The 18144-nt window shown below is 37.0% G+C and overlaps 2 protein-coding genes across 5 annotated transcripts in view; both read left to right on the top strand.

Moving 5' to 3' along the window:
- The window catches only part of KRIT1 (KRIT1 ankyrin repeat containing), a 26275-nt gene extending 17790 nt beyond the window's left edge, over positions 1-8485 (top strand). For 2 of the 3 annotated variants that reach the window (XM_062569108.1, XM_062569109.1), the window contains exons 14-17: positions 1055-1142; positions 2514-2720; positions 3022-3138; positions 8301-8485. In XM_062569108.1, coding sequence (XP_062425092.1) covers positions 1055-1142; positions 2514-2720; positions 3022-3138; positions 8301-8402 — 514 coding nt within the window. In that variant the 3' untranslated portion in view covers positions 8403-8485. Of the gene's footprint in view, positions 1-1054; positions 1143-2513; positions 2721-3021; positions 3139-4179; positions 6098-8300 lie in introns of those variants that run through there. The other variant, XM_062569110.1, reaches the window with a different exon arrangement.
- Positions 8394-18144, top strand: part of LOC134136869 (lanosterol 14-alpha demethylase) — a 23244-nt gene continuing 13493 nt past the window's right edge. The window contains exons 1-5 of one of the 2 annotated variants that reach the window (XR_009957569.1): positions 8394-10431; positions 11558-11756; positions 13133-13294; positions 14780-14849; positions 16858-16876. Coding sequence is in view for 1 of the 2 variants with exons in the window: in XM_062569107.1 (XP_062425091.1) it covers positions 8473-10431; positions 11558-11756; positions 13133-13294; positions 16858-16978; positions 17193-17298 (2547 nt within the window). In the remaining variant the exon portion in view is untranslated. Of the gene's footprint in view, positions 10432-11557; positions 11757-13132; positions 13295-14779; positions 14850-16857; positions 16979-17192; positions 17299-18144 lie in introns of those variants that run through there. The other variant, XM_062569107.1, reaches the window with a different exon arrangement.

Here is an 18144-nt window from a genome sequence, read left to right as displayed (position 1 = left end):
TGCCTTGTGACTACATTGTTGGTATATCTGCCGCACCAGCAGCAGTGGTCAGTTAAACCCAGCTGGGTTTAATACAAGTTCTGAATCCTAGCAGTTGCTTAAGCAGGGATATGTTCCTTGGCTTTCCTTTTCCCCCTGGGGCAGATCAACAACATGGTTTTGAGTTGACACTGCACAAAGGGAAATATTTAACTGTTTATAGAGGGCTTCTTGAAAAGATAGATTGGGTCAGATGGAAGAAACTTGTGGGCCCTAGAGTATGCTTCCTATGCATGTTCAGATGGAGGTGTTTGAAAATACATATCAGTTTTGTTCTCCTTCAGACAGATGCGAAGATTTGTATGCTGATGTTTTTTAAATATATCCTGACTCTTTTGTATAATAATATCCTTGAAGATGTGTATACATTGTCCTTGTGCAAGGCAGACAGTACATGCTGTTACTGACATATCTAAATAAAAAAGGACTAAATATTTTTGAAATTTAGTGATGTATACTATATTAATTGTGCATAAAAATAAACTAGTAGGGACTTCCTTCAGCATTTAAGAAAAGGGTACTTCATAGAATTAGCCTTGCTTTCATGTCACGTGACCTAACTTTCATGCTAAATTAATAGGCAAGTCTTTGGTAGTGCAGAGTTTATAGTCTGTGCAGCTGAATAGAGCAGTGAAGAGAATTGCACCTATAAGCCATCTCCCTGGTTTTCTGCGTGTGGGATATTCAGGTTTAAACTGGAAATCACTGAATTGCAATCTGGTGATGTTCATGCATTCTGCAGCCAGTATCTCCTTTCCCTGCCATGTTCACGATGTGGGCTGCTGAAGTGGATGACACAAAGCCCAATAAAGTGGATCTCCATTAACTGAGAGTTGCACCGTATCTTAGGAAGCCTTGGCTTCTCCTTCAGGAAAGCTTCCCAACTGATAAGGCAAGGTAGGGTGGGAGCCGATAGTTTAGCTCAATAGGTGTGGTTTGAAGACACAAGCTGACAGATGTTGTTCTTTGTCCCTAATATTTACTGAAATAAAACTATTCTCTGCTTTTCTTTTAGTGAAGAAAATCTTAAATCTATAGTACCAATCACTAAACTAAAAAGTAAAGCTCCTCATTGGACAAACAGGATACTTCACGAATACAAGGTGAGATAAGTAGTAAAATTCTAGAAAATCCTGTCTTAAACTTTTTTTTGACTGTTTGAGTGTCAGTTAATATACGAAAATACTGATATATGAAACTAGAAATGTGTGTGTTGAATTTTAAAGTTGGGTTGTTGGAATGCTTTTTTTCTTGTATAGTTGCAGCTGATTTGTTTGCTAGAAGTAAATATAATTGTGTCCTCTGTTCATTTAACTTCCATGTTAACTGCACTGGGGACATTGCTAGTTCAGGTGCATGTAAAATACAAGTCAGAGTAGATTTTTATAACATCTACTTGTGAAAGATCTACAAAGTCCCTTTTGCCAGTCTAACTTGTACGTTAGGGTCCTGTTAGCACTATTGGTGCATATGCACGTGCATGCGCACACACACCCAGACTCCCTTGACTAGAGTCTAACAGAAGGTGTAGAAAACTACTTACTCTTTCTTATATTAGAGAATATGCAAGAGTGAGCACAGTTTTTTTAAGTCTTGTAAGGCCATTATGGGAAGTGGGTGTTGGAGGGATGGGAAGGGGAAAGGAGTTAGTCTTCTTTCCAAAGATATTAATGTGTTTTACTTTTTTTTTTTAATAGCTGAGCAAAACTCAGACAACCTGTAATGCAAGGTGTGGAAGCCATGATGTTGGTCTCATCTTCATGGGTACCCACAGTCATGGCCTTAACTGTTACTGACTTGTGTTCCCTCTTGTGCCTTCTCGTCATTTGTGGCCAGGTTGATTGTTTGTTTCAGAGTTCAAATAGTCATTTTCCCCCTTTTGATTAGGGTACTTTACATTGGGCTCTTTTGAGTTGGGAGCACTCCGATGACACTTTTTTGTGAGTGTCTCACTCTACAGAAGAGGAAGAATTAGAATCATGCCTCATTCTGAGTGAGGGCTTTATTAAAGAACAGAAATCTGCATCTCCTTTTTCCTTTTGAAAGGAAAAAAAAGTGCTGTGTCTGGGAAGTTACTTGATCATCTTACAGTGTCTCAGTGGATTAGACCTGAAGGAGGAATTGTTAGTTTTATGGATTCTGATAGATTTAGTGTCAGACAGATACCCAGCTGCTTATCCCTGACCAGTGTGAGATATTGCTGATAGAGTGAAAATGCTGACAGAGGTGCAAACTAGGTGCCTGTGGTTGGGATTTTTGAGGCTCGTACAGGCATCTGCATTCTACCTCAATCTTCTTTGGCATCTGAGCCTTTCTGTGGATCTAGGTTTTAATTTAGGTGTGTTTTCTGTAGAGGGCAGTTGTTGGGAGAGCACTTTGGGAAAACTAGTTTCCACTAAACAGTATATATTTTTTTCAAATAAACACAATTATTTGGGAAGACTTGTTTATTGCCATTGTTCCTTTATTTCTAGAATCTTAGCACCAGTGAAGGTGTAAGTAAAGAGATGCATCATCTTCAGCGCATGTTTTTGCAGAATTGCTGGGAAATTCCTACTTACGGAGCAGCCTTTTTCACAGGACAGATATTCACCAAAGCAAGTTCAAGTAGCCATAAAGTCATCAAAGTCTATGTAGGAGTAAATGTAAAAGGGTTGCACCTCCTCAACATGGAAACCAAGGTCAGCCTCAGCTTAATAAGTGAACTGCCAGTAATAATAGAAATGTTTCATTCTGTTCTCTTAAATTCTTTATGTTAATTGTCATTACACATCAGAGTGGTTAAACTTGACTGTAAAGATTTCTAATATTTTAAGTTTTTTGTGAGTTATTAATAATAGAAAGACTTATCTTTTGCCACTCAACTAGTTTATAAGCTACAACTGTTTTAAGTCAAAATCCTATTTAAGTGAACAGAGGAAAGTTCAGTTTGTAGGTGTTGAGAGTATTTTCTGAGTGATGGTTTTTTACATTTCACTGTAGGCCTTACTCCTCAGTCTAAAGTACGGTTGCTTTATGTGGCAGTTGGGAGATGGAGATACATGTTTTCAAATCCACAGTCTGGAAAACAAAATGAGCTTTATTGTGCATACCAAACAGGTAAGCATTGACAAAACTTAGTTTACAAAATTTTCAGAGACAGGAAACTTTCAGTTATCTTTGACTCAGCAAAGATAAGGCAAATTTTAAATGTAACTTGAAGTGTTAGGGGGGAGGGATTTTTCCATGAAATGTCACTGATTATTTAAATCTTTTTTTCATTTTGAAAATTGTATCTTATGAGACTCTAATCAGATGCTTAAAAAATCCTATTTATAAGATATCTCCTCATTAACTCTATCTGCATGAAGTTGGGTCATTTGTTATCCTTATGTTAAATATTTCTTCCCAAACTAGATATATGCCTCTTCTCTCTTGAGATTAACCATCCTTGTATAGCTTAAAGAAGCCGAAGCCAAGACCTCAGAAATATGATTCTAAAATAAGAATCTTTTTATTTAATATTTCAGAATGTTTGCTTGTTTTCCTAGCATGTGAAGCCTCTAAGGTTCATAATACATGAAATGTATCTATTTCAGGAGGTGAAAAAAAATGTTTGTTGCATAATTATGCATTTTTGCATAATAATAAATTAACTGTTGACAGACTCTAAGGATAATTCCAAATATTACAAGAATCACAAATTTATAGAATTGGTAACTTTGCAATTAAAACTAGAGGAGTTTGGGAAGCGACTTCCTTATTAATTGCTACTAGCAATATTGACAGTGTTTTGTGCATGCTAGATAGAAAATGCTTCTTCTACCTCCAGCCTATACCAGTGGTAATATGTTAAGTCATGGTAAAGTGTTTTGTGGTGAGATTATGACTCTGAGTATCTTTCTTTGGCAGAAGTTGTTCATCTGATTATTCCATATTAAAATGGTTGTTGAGGGAGAAGTGGTTGAATATTTATAAAATTACTTTCTGATATGTGATAAAAATCTAGGCAGTTTTCATTTTCCTTATTTCTAAAATGATATAACTTTCGAAGTTATTCAATTATTTGCTTTCTACTCGCATTTACCCTATTCTTAAGTTGATTTTATCTGTCTTATTTTGTGAAATGCTGATAGAATTTAATTGTGTACCTTTATACAGGCAGGTCTCGTTGTAAAACTTCTGATGAAATTAAATGGCCAGTTAATGCCTAGTGAAAGAAATGAATAATGGAGATGGACAATAGTTATGGAACAGCATCTTATGGTTAAGGAAAAATAACTTTATTCTTGTCATAACAGAAAACATTCATATACGTGAATTTTACAGAATGGAAAAGTAAACTTGTACAGTTTTTTTAACTTTGTACAGAAGCTGCATGGTTTATTTTTTTTAAAAAAAAGTATACAACATTATTTTTATAGATATATTTTGTTTCATATATAAGCTATTGTAGGGCTTGAGCTCAACCAGTAAAGCTGATGAAATGGAATTGTTTACCATTTTGAGTGAGAATAAAACAAGTAAGACTTTGTTCTTAGGGGATTATGGGATTACCAGTGCCATCAAGCAAGTCTCACTTAACCTATTACTAACTTTTCATGTCATTCTATGGAATATCAAGGAGATTGTATATGTTACAGTATTTTCTAGACAAACTTTATTTTTAAGATACTGCTGATAAGTATGGTTAGAAGACCAGTTAGTCCTTTGAGTAACTACTTTTGATAAACTATATTTTTAATTGGTTTCTAATAAACCTGATAGCTGAGTTTATTTTTACTCGTATCTTTATCATACTGAAAATTTTGTACTCATATTTATTCTAAAATATTGCATGAGGATATCAAAAGGGATATACTTTAAATCATTCAGAAGCCTTATTAAATGTTTAGCATGCTTGTTTTAAAATAACACGATTTCTGTGTTTGCTGTGCAATATAAAACATTTGTATGTGAAGAAGGGGAGGATATAGATTTACAAATAAATCTTATTCAGAAAGCTTAATAAGTCTTATCCTGGATTGCAGCACATAGCAAGTAAAATTCATGTAGCAGATGGTAAGTTACTTCTGCAAAAATAATTTTCCTAAATATTAAATATTACTTATTTACATTATCCCACTTATTTAAGATACTCCAGACAGTACAGGATACAGGAATAAAGACTTATAACTCAAGGAAGTCAAAAACAGTTTATAAGCTTTCTACTTGGTCTTTGCAGAGTCAGGATTGTGTCTTAACAAATTGCATCCTAAGTAGGACCATCATTTTATTTCCATTTTTTAGGTCTTTAAAGTGTCTGAAAAGATTTGCATGCTGATTCTGACTTGCTTTTAGGCAACTCTTAATCCGTTCCTAAAAAGATACATTTTCTTAGTATGCCTAACTAAAAGGAAAGTAATGCAATAGGAAGCTTAAAAAATGTCATAATTTTTCCCCCCACCAAAGGATGGTATGAACTGTCTCTGTGGAGTTTGAAACATATGCTTGTACCTTAAAATTACTATCCAAATCTTTAAAACTCTGATTGTATTTCAAAGTTTTAACTCCATTAGACTCTTCCTTCCATGTAAACTGCATGCTAAAAGTGTGCAATGTTTTGTAGAAAAATATTAGCACTTGCCTCTAAGCCTTCAAATAAAAGTTAGACAAGTGTTAGGAACTGTGCTGTTTTGTAGTATGTTAATGTTTGCATTTAAACTTCTCAAATAATAAGTACAATTTAAGAAATTTATACTAGTGTTTTTTTTTAATGAACTGGAAACTATTTGTGATCTTAGCAAGCTGTACTTTGCTACTTAAATTTCATTGGTCTTTAATTAACAGTAAATCTCCATGGATTATCCTTTTTTACTGGTAGTAAATACAGCAGTTATGTCCTTCATAGTGCATCCTTGCTGCCACTTGGCACTGGTATCAGAAACACACTTCTCTGCAAAGCACTTTGTTAGAAAACTAGAGGGAAAATGTTGAAATGTGTTGCTGTCACAGTTGCATGTTTAACAACAGTATTAATATGCCTTATTGCTGTATAATTCTTTCTGCTAATATTCTTATTTATTACTACCTAATAAATTGTTTGCAACAATAGTCACGTTGTTTTTATTATTACAGACAACATGAACATATCATCAAATGTCTTTATGTTATTATGAAAAAAGAGCATTTTGCAACGCGCTCATTGTTGCAAGTTCTGTAGGAAGATCATTAGAGATGATCACAGGGATAGGCCTCCATGGTGACTACAAATTAAGATACTCTGAGCACTTTGCTTTGTACTTTGGAAGCCACTCGGGAACTGGTCAGGGGAACTGGAAACTTAGGCGTGGCAAACCAGAAGGTTGCAGATGCTGCATGTCAGCAGTAAGTGCTGAGAGCCCAGTTAGGGGTCCAGCCCGGCCTTTGATACTGGGGACGGAGGCGCTTCCACAGCGCTGCTGCGACAATGAAGGCAAGCACAATCCTTCTGCATGGAAGTGGAGAAATGTAAGATGGGATGGAGATAAATCTAATAGTGTAGAGAGACCACCAGTAACAATTATTCTATTTATACCAAAAAAAGAAAAAGAGCTGCAAAAATGATACAAGTCTGAAGAGAATGCTTTCAGAAGCAGGAGCTAGTTTAGCTTCCCCAGAAGCTTTATTTTTAAAAAAGGGTTAGTCTAAAAGACTTGATAGTAGAGCACTCCAGCTGGACAGAGTAACTGAACACGGAGGCCCTGCAAACAGCGGGCGGGCTGTTGCCAGCGGGGGTCCTTAGGCCCGAGAGTCGCTGGCTGCCTGATGGATTCCTCCCCCTGTAACTGCAGCCCCGCTGCTGTGCAGGATTTCAACCTCCCGCTGGCGGCCCTTCACTCCGGTAAAGCCTGCTTCCGCCACGATTTGAGATTTAGCCGCTGGCCAAAGGCCTGTACAAATAAAATCATCCGTAAATCGGATCCCGGCCTTAATCTTGCGGACGGTGTCACAGGACTACGCCCCGCGCCGCGCCCGGGAGCGCAGCCTGAGGGAGCGAGCGGCGGGCGCCTCCCCTCCGCGCATGCGCGGCCGCTCCTGAGGGGCGGGGGGAGGCGCCGTTCGTTGCCGCGGCAACCGGCGGCCGCGCTGAGGGGAGCGGCGGCGACAGCTGCGGAGCGAGGAGGGCTGCGACGGGACGGGACGCCAGGCTCCCTTCCCGCTCCGGCAGCTGATGTAGTTCAGGGGCTGCGGGCCGTAATTTGTCAATAGGCCCCCAAAGAGGCTGGGAAAGTACAGTTTATGATGGTGCATCACTAATAATCAGCAGATGAAAGCGTGAAATAGTGATTTGACGTGATAAGGCAGGAAGAGCAAGCAAGCAGGGCCCTGGGGTGCATCATCCACCAAGGTAAGTGGTGTCTGCTGCCTGAGAGAGGTGAGCTAAAATGAAACAAGCCTTTGAGTATCTACTGAAAGGGAAAATCTCGTGCTCTCCAAATCTCACGGGCGACCAAGTGTGCCACAGGCCGAAACAGAACGTCTCGGTGTTCGATTGCTCCTCCGTGCCTTGTACCCGTGCATGGCAGCCGTTAGCCTTCCCGCGTGTTTCTGGAAGCACAGCTCAGGATTAGTGTACTTGGCAGCAAACTGAAATAAGCTGGCCTATCCCACTGTTATTTACCATAAAAACAAGGAACTGTTCAGAACTGTGTTTAACGTAGCAATAAGTCACACTACTTTGGTAGCATGACTGCATTATTAGAACAGAATCAAATTAATTTCAAGAACAGTTTATTAAGGTGTTAAGAGATACCTACAGATGTGGATTTCAAAATTTAAATTCACATATATGAATCCATATATATTTATACCGAGCTAAGCAATTCTTTCCACTTAAAGCTATTATGATAAATATTTGCTCATGCTTTTTAAGGAGCTTAAAAGTAAGCACATTTATAATTTAAGAATGTTAACAAATTAATGAGATTGATTGCATACTCAGCATTTTAAAGCCACTTAGTTAAGTGTTTAAGTATAAATTTAGGAAGTCCAAATTAAGGCTCCTGTTTGTTAAAATCTTAAACTTTTTTTTTAGTCAGAAGATATTACTAAACTAAATTTTGTATTTAGGTAAAGAGAAATTGCAAATCTTTCTCAATTTAATATATGCTTTCAATGGATTTGATGATTCTACAAAATCTCAAGGAATCATGTATTTGTGATGTATATTTTGTAATCTGTAATCTATAGTCTGGAAAAACAAGGTATTACATTAAAGTAACAAGCATTTCAGTAAATAACACTATGTTTTTGATACACAGAGAAATGGCCAAGTTCACAAATGTGGAAGAAGTCTAGATTTTTATCAAGTTCTCTTACAAGCTCAATCTACTGATGTTGGAAGTATACATTATTCCATATAGATTTATTTGATTTCTTAAAAAAGTACTGAAAGGAATCAGTTAGCAACTCAGAAACAGCTGAACAGCAACAATGTCTCTGGAGACAGAAGAAGATGAAATCTCCAATGGTATAAATACAAAAAGACTAAATGAAAGCTTTCATGAGTTTCCTGAAAATGATGCCAGCGAAAACTTACTATATTCATCAGAGAATCCTAAAGAAGTTGACCTAACTGCAAAAAGTCTGAGTGAAATTTCATATGAAGTTCCTAACACAGATGACAATGAGGAAAGCCATAAAATGACTGAAAATTTATCAAAAAGCAATTTGCCTGGAAAAAGGTACAAATATGAATTTTCAGCTGAGATAAATGCTGCTACAGTGCCTCAAGGTGTCTCTGCAACAGATGTGAGAAAATATGAACTACTAACATCAGCTGAAAAGAATACCCCAAAACTAAACCACATCTTTGCAGAGAATGTTGATGAAGATGTCAAAACAGATATGTTACCATCAGCAGTGAATCTTGAAAATGGATCAACATATACATTGCCTAAAGAAAAAGATGAGAACTTCACTCTTATGCTAAATAATAAAGGATTAAGGGACGTTTCTCTGCTCACTTTTCAAAAACAAAATTTAAAATATTTGCACTTATACAACAATGAAATAAAAACATTACATTCAAATATACGTAATCTAATTAATCTGGAAGTCCTATTAGTTGAAAAAAATAAATTGACATCACTGCCACCGGAAATTTCCTTACTTCATAAATTAACAGTATTAAATGTCAGTCACAACCAGTTATCATGTCTCCCTAAAGAATTATCAAAACTGGTAAATATTAAGGAACTCTTTCTCAATCATAACAACATTGATGAATTTCCTTTTGCATTGAAAAGTCTTGAAACTTTAGAACTTGCTGGGAACAAGCTAAACACTCTGCCAGATACCATGGCTGACATGAAAAACTTGAAGGTACTCAACATTGATTCCAATCAGCTTTTAATATTCCCAAAGGTTGTCTGCTATCTTCCGAACCTAGTAAAACTCAGCATATGTGAGAATTTGATTCAGAGCTTGCCAAAGGATATTAAAGAGCTCAAGAAACTACAAGCATTTTCAATCAGTAGCAATAACCTTATATTTTTGCCTGTGCAACTTTTTCAGTTGACAAAGCTAAAAGAACTCAGAGCTGATGATAACAAACTGGAGTTTCTTTCAGATAAAATTGAGAATTTACAAGAACTTAGGTTTCTGAATCTTGCAAAAAATTTATTCAAAAACATTACAGAGAATCTTTGCAACTGTACCAGGTTGAAACATCTCATTCTACATGATAATCAGTTAACACAGCTTCCTGCTAATATCCACAAACTTAAACGCTTAAAGGAGTTTTCCTTAAGTAGGAACCAGCTGGACTCACTGGATGAACAAATATCACATTTTAAAGATCTCTGCATAATAGAAGTTTCTGGAAATGCATTGACATACATTCCTATCGAATTAAAAAATTGTATTTGGATAACCAAAGCCGACCTCAGCAATAATAAGTTCTCTCAGTTTCCACATGCATTATGTGCACTATTTGAGCTTAAGTACTTAAATCTGAGTGGAAACTGTATTGCAGAAATAGTACCTGGAATTTCTTACATTAAAAATTTGGAGTATCTACATTTAAATAAAAATAAACTGTCCTCTCTTTCTGCATACTTGTGCAGCCTTACAAAACTAATTTACTTGGATGTAAGTGAGAACGAAATCAATAGCATGTCAGCAATGGTATCTGAGATGAAGGCTCTCCAGGTACTTCTTTTAAACTGCAATAAATTTGACTTATTTCCTGAAGAACTGTGTTCTTTAAAGAATTTACAAATACTCAACCTTGCAAATAATCAGATAAAAAGCATTCCTTTAAAGATTAGTAATCTAGAAGTGATTAAAGAGCTAAATGTATCAAACAACCAGTTTGTATCTTTCCCTTCTGAAATATGTCATCTCTCATCCCTGGAGAAATTGACAATGTGTCAAGTGAATGGGTTGAAGGTAAGAGAACATTTTCCTTTAGGTAAGAAAAACCTGCATTGCAGATTGTTATGTTACAAAATTATTATTAATAGATTTTCTTCTAACAGATGTAAAAGCTCTTGTGTTTGAATACACCTACCGTAAACAGCAGAAAAATAGTTTGTAAAGATGAAAATCTGTATATGTAATTACCCATTTTTAATATCAGAACTGGACAAAAATCTATTAGGATTTATAAAGGCATGCAAACTTATTTAGAAATACTAGACATGCACCTCATTTTATATAGGTATCTCTTGAGGCAATATTTAGGTAATCAGATTGATCTGAAACAACTATATATTTTCTGTTCTTTTAGTATTATTATGAAACTATGTATTTTCTATCCTTATGGATATTGAGAGACAAAGTGACTAGCTCCAATTTGGTAGATTAGCCTGCCTCTAGCATTTCTCTCTGTGAAATGAACACTACCTTCCAAATTGTGTCTTATTTATTAAAATTGGATATCCCAACAAGAAAAGCTACATTAGATATTCCATTTTTTATAGCAGAAAAGAAATTGCTTCACATTGTTAAAATCCAGTGAGGGGAAATGTTTATTCTGTTTTTTATCCTAAGAAACAGGGAAAAGTATTCTCCTAAGGAAATCTAAACCTGTCTAACTTCTCTTCTCATTAAAAAGTCAGATGAGTAGCTGTCACGGAAAAAAATTACAATGTGCTGTCATGATCAGTTGAAAGTAAAGAAAATACTGTTTACTGAAAGTAAAGAAAAAAAATGTGTTCTTCTGAGAGGGTAATTTTTTTTTTTTTTTATGATTCATTAGTGATAACAAGGACTAAAAAAAGTCTCCTGAAGCTCCACCTGTAGATACATTATTCCAATGTATATTTTTTTGCTGTTCTATTATTTTGTCTAAAAAACCTCCTGGCAAATTTCTGTGCTCAGCATCAGCATTTTTATCAGAAGTAATAAATTAATTTTCCCTAGAGTGGAACGTCAGGAGCTTTTATTGTTGGAAATAAATAAATGGAAGGCTGTTTTGTCTGCAGGAAAAATTACCCTTTTAACTTTTTACAGAAGAGAAATAGTTGTATCTGTATAAATGAGTAATGTAACAATTGTTATATTTCTTTATTAGTTAACAAGAGTTCCAGAGGAGATATCTAAATTGATTCGCCTCAGAGAGCTTGACATATCTCATAATGCACTAAAGGAAATTCCAGATGGCATAGGAGAACTGGAATATTTGGTCCATTTAATTGCAAATAATAATGATATCAGTCAGCTCCCCAAATCTATTACATCGCTAAGGAATCTGCAGCAACTTGACCTAAGTGGTAAGTATCAGGCATTCAATCCCTTAGTAAAATTTAGGCATTGAGCTATACCCCTAACAAGCAAAAATGTATCACAAGATAAGATGGTAATGAAAAAAGAACTGAGGAAAATGCAACTTTCTAATTTTTAATATAGGCTGGTGTTATATTTCATGCCTTCTAACCAAGCAAACTCTCTTAAATTTAATATTTTAACATGGCTGTTTCAGAGATCACATCTGTGAAATCTTTTTAAATGACATGATTTTTGCAAACATCATCATAGGCCTGTGAACCACTAAGTATCAATCACTATAGACTTTTTTGCTCAGAGCCACTCAGCATCAGTCACAACAGACTTTACTGTTCAGGGTCCTGTCAGTCACACAGTTGATATTTTTCTGCTGCAAAGAATGTATAACTTTTGTAGATTACATTCAATGTGAATTAACTGTTACAGATGCCAGGACATCCAGATAACCAGCAGTACAGAGCACTGTATGCAGCCAAATACAGCTGCCATGCCCACACTGCATTAGTTCAGTTCACACCGTGCCTGTGGCTCAGCACACTCCCATGCTGTCTGCTCCCGTCGAAGACTTGTGTCTTGTTACCTTGGGAAGCTGCATGTTTGGTATTACCTGAAGCATCCCTGAAAAGGATCCCTTCCTGCCTTGCTATGCTTTACAGACAGCTAGGCTGCTCTGGAAGTTTATTCAAATGTCTTCTGCTTGATACTATGTAAAATCCTATGGGCCAAGGACTGCTTTTACTTACACTGCTACAAACCAGGGCTATAGTTTTGAAGTCTCTTCATCCTATACTGCTCTGCTTGTATCGCTCTTCTTTCATGTCTCTTCACTTATTTTTCCTACCTGTTTTGCTGATGCACAGACTTCTTCATTTTGTGAAATCTCTACTTAACCTCTTTTCAGCTTCCTTCTCAAGTTCCTTCTTTGCTTTTATTTCCATCTACCTCTGCATTTGTTGCACTTTATCTTGTCACTGAACCGTTCCTAACTCTCCCTTCAAATACTTTTAAATACCTTTTATTTCTTGTGCACCATCTAATTTCCATTTCTTCCTTCAGTACTTCCTGAAGAATAATTTTCATAATGCCAACACTAACTTCTACAAGATTATCTGTTTTACACTGCAGTAGGCCATGAGATCAGTGCTATAGGCTACAAAATCAGTGAAAAGATTCTGTTTTCTTTATTGATCTTCAGTCAAATCTTGAAACAGTAAGTTCCTTGAAACAAAAACTGTCTTCCCGTCTTTATGCAATGCTAAGCTCATTACCATTTTGAAAAAAAAAATCCTCACTTCACATGTCACAAACTTCTTTAGGTTAATATGATGCAGATATAATTAGGCATTTCTGTGTATTTTACCAGGAAATTGTCTGACATCTTTGCCAGCTGGTCTTCGGCATCTTCATTTGCTGACAGATATAAACTTTGATGGAAATGCTCTGTTTGAACCACTGCAAGAGGTGTGTAAAGGAAAGCAACTACATCCCATTCTATGCTATCTGGAAAGTGCTGATGAAAGAGATGGTATGTTAAGAACAAGTATATTATTAGGTAATTTGGTGCATTAAAGATAGCTACTGTAGGAGCTGTTGAAAATTCATTCCGTTAGTTTTAAATGTCATTATCAGTACTGGCTCTGTTTCTTTTCCTCACTGAAGGTTAGTGTAAGCAGTATTTAAATTATGGTTACTGTTTGTGTACTTACTTTGTAGGCATCATATAGACCGAGGAATCAACATCGATGTATGCATTATTATTGTATAGAGGTTTGCATAGAGAGACTTATGATTAATGATCTTCCCTTGGTCACAACAGAACTCCACAACATCTGGACAAAGTAAACTATGTTACCTAGTGCACACAAGCACAGGCCTACTGCTATCAAGAGAGGACTCATTTTCTCACAGTATCCAGGACAATAAACAAACACCTCTTTCTCATCAATCTCGCCCCCTCTAGCAAAGGAAAAAATGCTTTATTATTTATTTCTGATTCCTCTTATGCTCTCTCTCCCCATCCCAAATTACTTTTTCCTAATCCCTACCCCCATCTCCCAAAATAAAGACACTATATTCCTCCCTTCCAGCATCTTTCCCCCCTCAGTCCAAAAAGTTGAAGAAAAAAATATGCCTTGCTGTGCTCCTTACAGCTCCTGCAACCAAAAAGAGCACAACTTTTCTTTCTTTCAGGTATTTTTCCCTCATCTAAACGTCCTGAATTGCCTAGTGTTCTTGTATTAATATTAATCTCATCTGAATGTTCTGTTATCCTTATCCTAGCAAAACCCATTCATCTTAACAGTGTAACAGCCTCACTATCCTGTTATCTGCACAGCTCAGTATGGCATCTCACACCTGTTCTCTTTCAGGCTTAAGTTTCTAGCACTGCCCATATCTCTGTGCCATCCTTCCCCTTCAGGCTGCCTAGCTATCTGCTTTGCCAGAGTCTGTGCAAAATTACAAAAATAGCTTAATACCTCTCTTGACATCAATGTATAGCTTTACTGGTTAAAATTTACCAAAACAGAAAATGTTGGCCAATGTGGTCACTCACGTTTTTAAAAAAAGAACTCACAACTAATAACCCAGATAACCAATATCAGTCACAAATGATAAAAGAGAGAAAACATACTCAAACCTAAAAAGCAAGAGAAGACACAAGAGGATGTAGCCATTAAAAAAAAACACTAGAGAAATAACTGTAAGTGAGGTGGACATGTTTCCACAGCCTAAATACTGATGGCTCATCCAAGATGAAGACTACAGTAGGGGTTCCTGAAGAGGAAGCCCAGGCAAGTTGATGTTGAAGCACTGGAAGGAATTGTTTATATCGGCTCTCTCATGCATCTCAGCTAGGAGGCACTGCCTACCTGCTGTTGTACACCTGGGTCAGGTTTGCTCCACTGAGAGGCAGCCCTGTGCCTTTAGTCATTCCAGATGCCGATTCTGGATGTTGCACATTATTCCAGTATATTCTAAAAAGGACACTCATTGTTGCCTGCTCTTGCAGGGTTCTGAGGTGGCACAGTGGAAACCATCCTTGCCTCTGTCCATGGAATCTGTGGAGGCCTAGATAAAAAGTATGTAAGTTTCTGACACTGTCCAGAAATAAGAGACTACACTATACTTTTGCCAGTGCTTGTTCTTCCCAAACATATACTTCCCTAGACCAAAATGGGAATGAGAACACCTGGACTAGACTTATTCTTTGTAGATGATGTCCCAGGAGCATTATTTGGAGAGTGTGGTATATCGGCTACTGTAGGTGTCCTGAAGCCCAGAGGACATGGCATCATCATGTCCCAGGGTACACAGCACTTCTGCGTTCACCTGTAGCTGAGATTCTAGAATGGGATCTTGCAAATGTAATGGAAAATTAGGCTTGCTTGCCACCATAGCAGGGCCTAACCCTAGGTTCTCACTGATTCCAGAAGTTCAAAGCCAAATTAAAATAAAATTCAGTCTAATGGCACATGTGCAGTAATTACAGCTCAAGTTAGGTGCCTCCAGAGAGGGATCCTGAACAAAGAAATTCCTGGGCATTTATACACTTACAATCTAAATCCCCCCTCAATAGTACAGAACCAATAGTAGTATTAGGGTCTGGGGTCTTCTCGTTTTTCATTGTTTCCCCTCATTGTCTCCAGGCAAGTCATTTTCTAGCTTCTGCTGTTGATTGTAATTGGCTTGAACTCGTTTGGGGACCTGCTTATGGCCTAAGACTTTAGCAACTAGCTTATAGTCTAAGACTTCAGTAATGCTGGCTACTAATGCTATGCTAAGTGACTAACTGGAGACAGCTTCAGTCCAACTTTCTTTAACAGTAAGCACAGGCAAAGGCAAAGTTAGGCTTTTTATAGTGTAGGTAGGGAAGCAGGGTACAACAGTAACAGCACTTCCCTGCTATGTCTTTGTAGCCAACTTTAAGTGGTAAGTTTATTGAGAACATTGTGCTGCTTCATGTGTTAACCAAGGAAGTGGTGTGACTTTGGAGATTGGCAGTGAAGTACCATCCCTACTCCTGTGCACATACCACACACTATGGCTAACCAGAGTGGTGCAAATCCCATACGCTCTCTGCATCTGGAGTGGTCTGGTGTGGCATGTGATAGAGTCTGTACTGATCACTGCAGGTTACCCAACCCCTCTACAACTACCAAGAGTTCCTGCTGCGGGAGATGCCTCCATACATTCCTCTCATCTGAAAAAAGGCAGTCTTTATGTAGACCCTTCTAAAAGAGATTATCTGAATATTATTGCCCTGCTAGTTTCCCTGACTCTGGAGGTTGCCCACCTCCAGGAGCAAGTGGTGCCTGTCTCATGCAATGAACTCCACTCTACAGTGATTTTACTCAGCCCAGAATAAGTCCTTTCATAACTTGATGAATACCAAAGAGAAGAGAAGAAGGAAAGAGTATTGCACCCCCTGTTTCACCACCTTATGCAGTGCAAATGCAGTAAGTTCTAATCCCGCCAATTATTATTTTCTGTCACATAAGAGAGAGATTTGAATTCCTAGCGTGTATGAGCTATTCAGGTATATGCAGTTGCTTTCATAATGTGCCTCACTCTTGACCGGTATTGAGCTGAATTGTGATGTAGATGATTACTGTGCAAAAATGCTTAAAAGACTGTACCTCCCAACCACACTATTGCTGTAATGCGTGACAAGTCATCCAGAGAAACAGCCTGTGCTTCCTTGCTCTGCTGTCTCAAACAAATGGAGCTTGGAGCTGTGCTCCTTCAAATTCAAGAAAATGCAAGCCAGCCATAATGCGGCAGCCAACAAAGACAGATGGTCTGGAGCAACTACCAGAGACTTAGCAGTGTACCAGAGATTCCCTTGGGTTTTATAGCCCTGTTGGTTGGGGGCCAGACCTCCCTTAGATGATGAGCGTTCCATCTCCTCCCCAACAGGGACATCAGGGAGAGATGATGCATCCTCCAGGATGGTGACATCACCTTAGAAAATGGTATTTAGCAGTTAGAAAAATCCTGAAGCAGGTCAACAGCATTTACACAACATCTGTTAAACAAGACACACCATTTTATTTAATTAAGGATAGTACTTTATATGTTTCTATTTAGAGAAAATATTGCAGAAGATATTAGAAGTGATTGCTGACAATGTTCCTTATGAAAATTTTGAATTCTTCTGCCAGAAACTGCAACTTCCTCATGCTGACATCAAGTCTCTTGGAAATAGCAGGTTAGATACAGATTATTGTAACAGAATCTTGTTAATTTTATTTCCCATTTTCCTTTCCTTTCTTTTTTATGAAATTAATAAACAATATTTTGATTATAAAATTCATGATACTTTGTTAAATACTGAGTAGGTATGTCTATGTAAAATTTATTAAGTATCTCCAAATCTTAGATTTTTTTCAGATGTTTCCTCTTTATAACTCTTTTCCAAACAGGACTCTTAAGCTGGAAGAGAAAATCATCACAGCACTGAACATTTGGAGAAGTGAAAACCAAGTCTTAACTTCTGCTGAAATGATAGATAAACTGATCAGAATCCTAGTAATGACAGGCATGCATTATCTCACCAACAAAGTGAAAGCTTTAAAACTCTATTCACAATCAGTAAAATTCTAAACATGTGATGTACAAAGAGTATTTATGAAATGAAGAAAAGTTTGTGATATTATTCTTTTATTTCCCATGAAAGTGTTATCACTTTGAGCATACCATATCTTGAGAAAAGCTCAGCCTCTTTTTACAAAGCGGCTCAGAATCCTGTATTTATCTTTTAAAAATTGAATATATATAAAAAAAGATACACCATCTTTTTATTTCCAGTGAAATAATTTTGTTTAAAAACATATTTGATGTAATTTGAGTAGAATGCCTTTAATCTATTTTATCAAGTTGTTTGTTTCATCGTGATATTCTTGAATAATGAACTGAAAGAGTGAATGAATGAGCAGAAAAATTTTCCTTTGTGGTTTTAACAGGTTATTCAGAACAAATTTGCGAATGTATTCTGAAGCTACATGAAGATACAGGAGGCAATTTGAAAATACTCAGTGAGCATAGTTACAAATGGATGTTATCTTTCTAGCTTATTTAAAAGCAGCACATAAACATCAAGAAGAAAGAGGTCGCTTCACAGTAATTGCAAAATATGAGAAACGTGTTTAGAAACAGGGAACTTAGGTGTTCAGTGTGATAAAGTATGTGGCAGCAATGGAAACACCTACACTGCTGAGTAAAAGAGGCAGGGCATGAGCTCAAGCACTGCATTGTCCTCGCTACTGGACTTAACTTGGTGTCTGGCTCTGCTTTGGACTGTGCCAGAGTCCTCTCCAAGACAAAGCTGGCATGGTTTTGAGGACAATTCACTTCAGAAAAAACTTCCAAAGAGCA

The sequence above is a fragment of the Rhea pennata genome, chromosome 2, assembly GCF_028389875.1.
Source record: "Rhea pennata isolate bPtePen1 chromosome 2, bPtePen1.pri, whole genome shotgun sequence".
In the NCBI taxonomy this organism is placed as follows: domain Eukaryota; kingdom Metazoa; phylum Chordata; class Aves; order Rheiformes; family Rheidae; genus Rhea; species Rhea pennata.
Note: the sequence above shows the minus strand (reverse complement) of the source record. Positions and strands in the feature narration are given on the sequence as shown.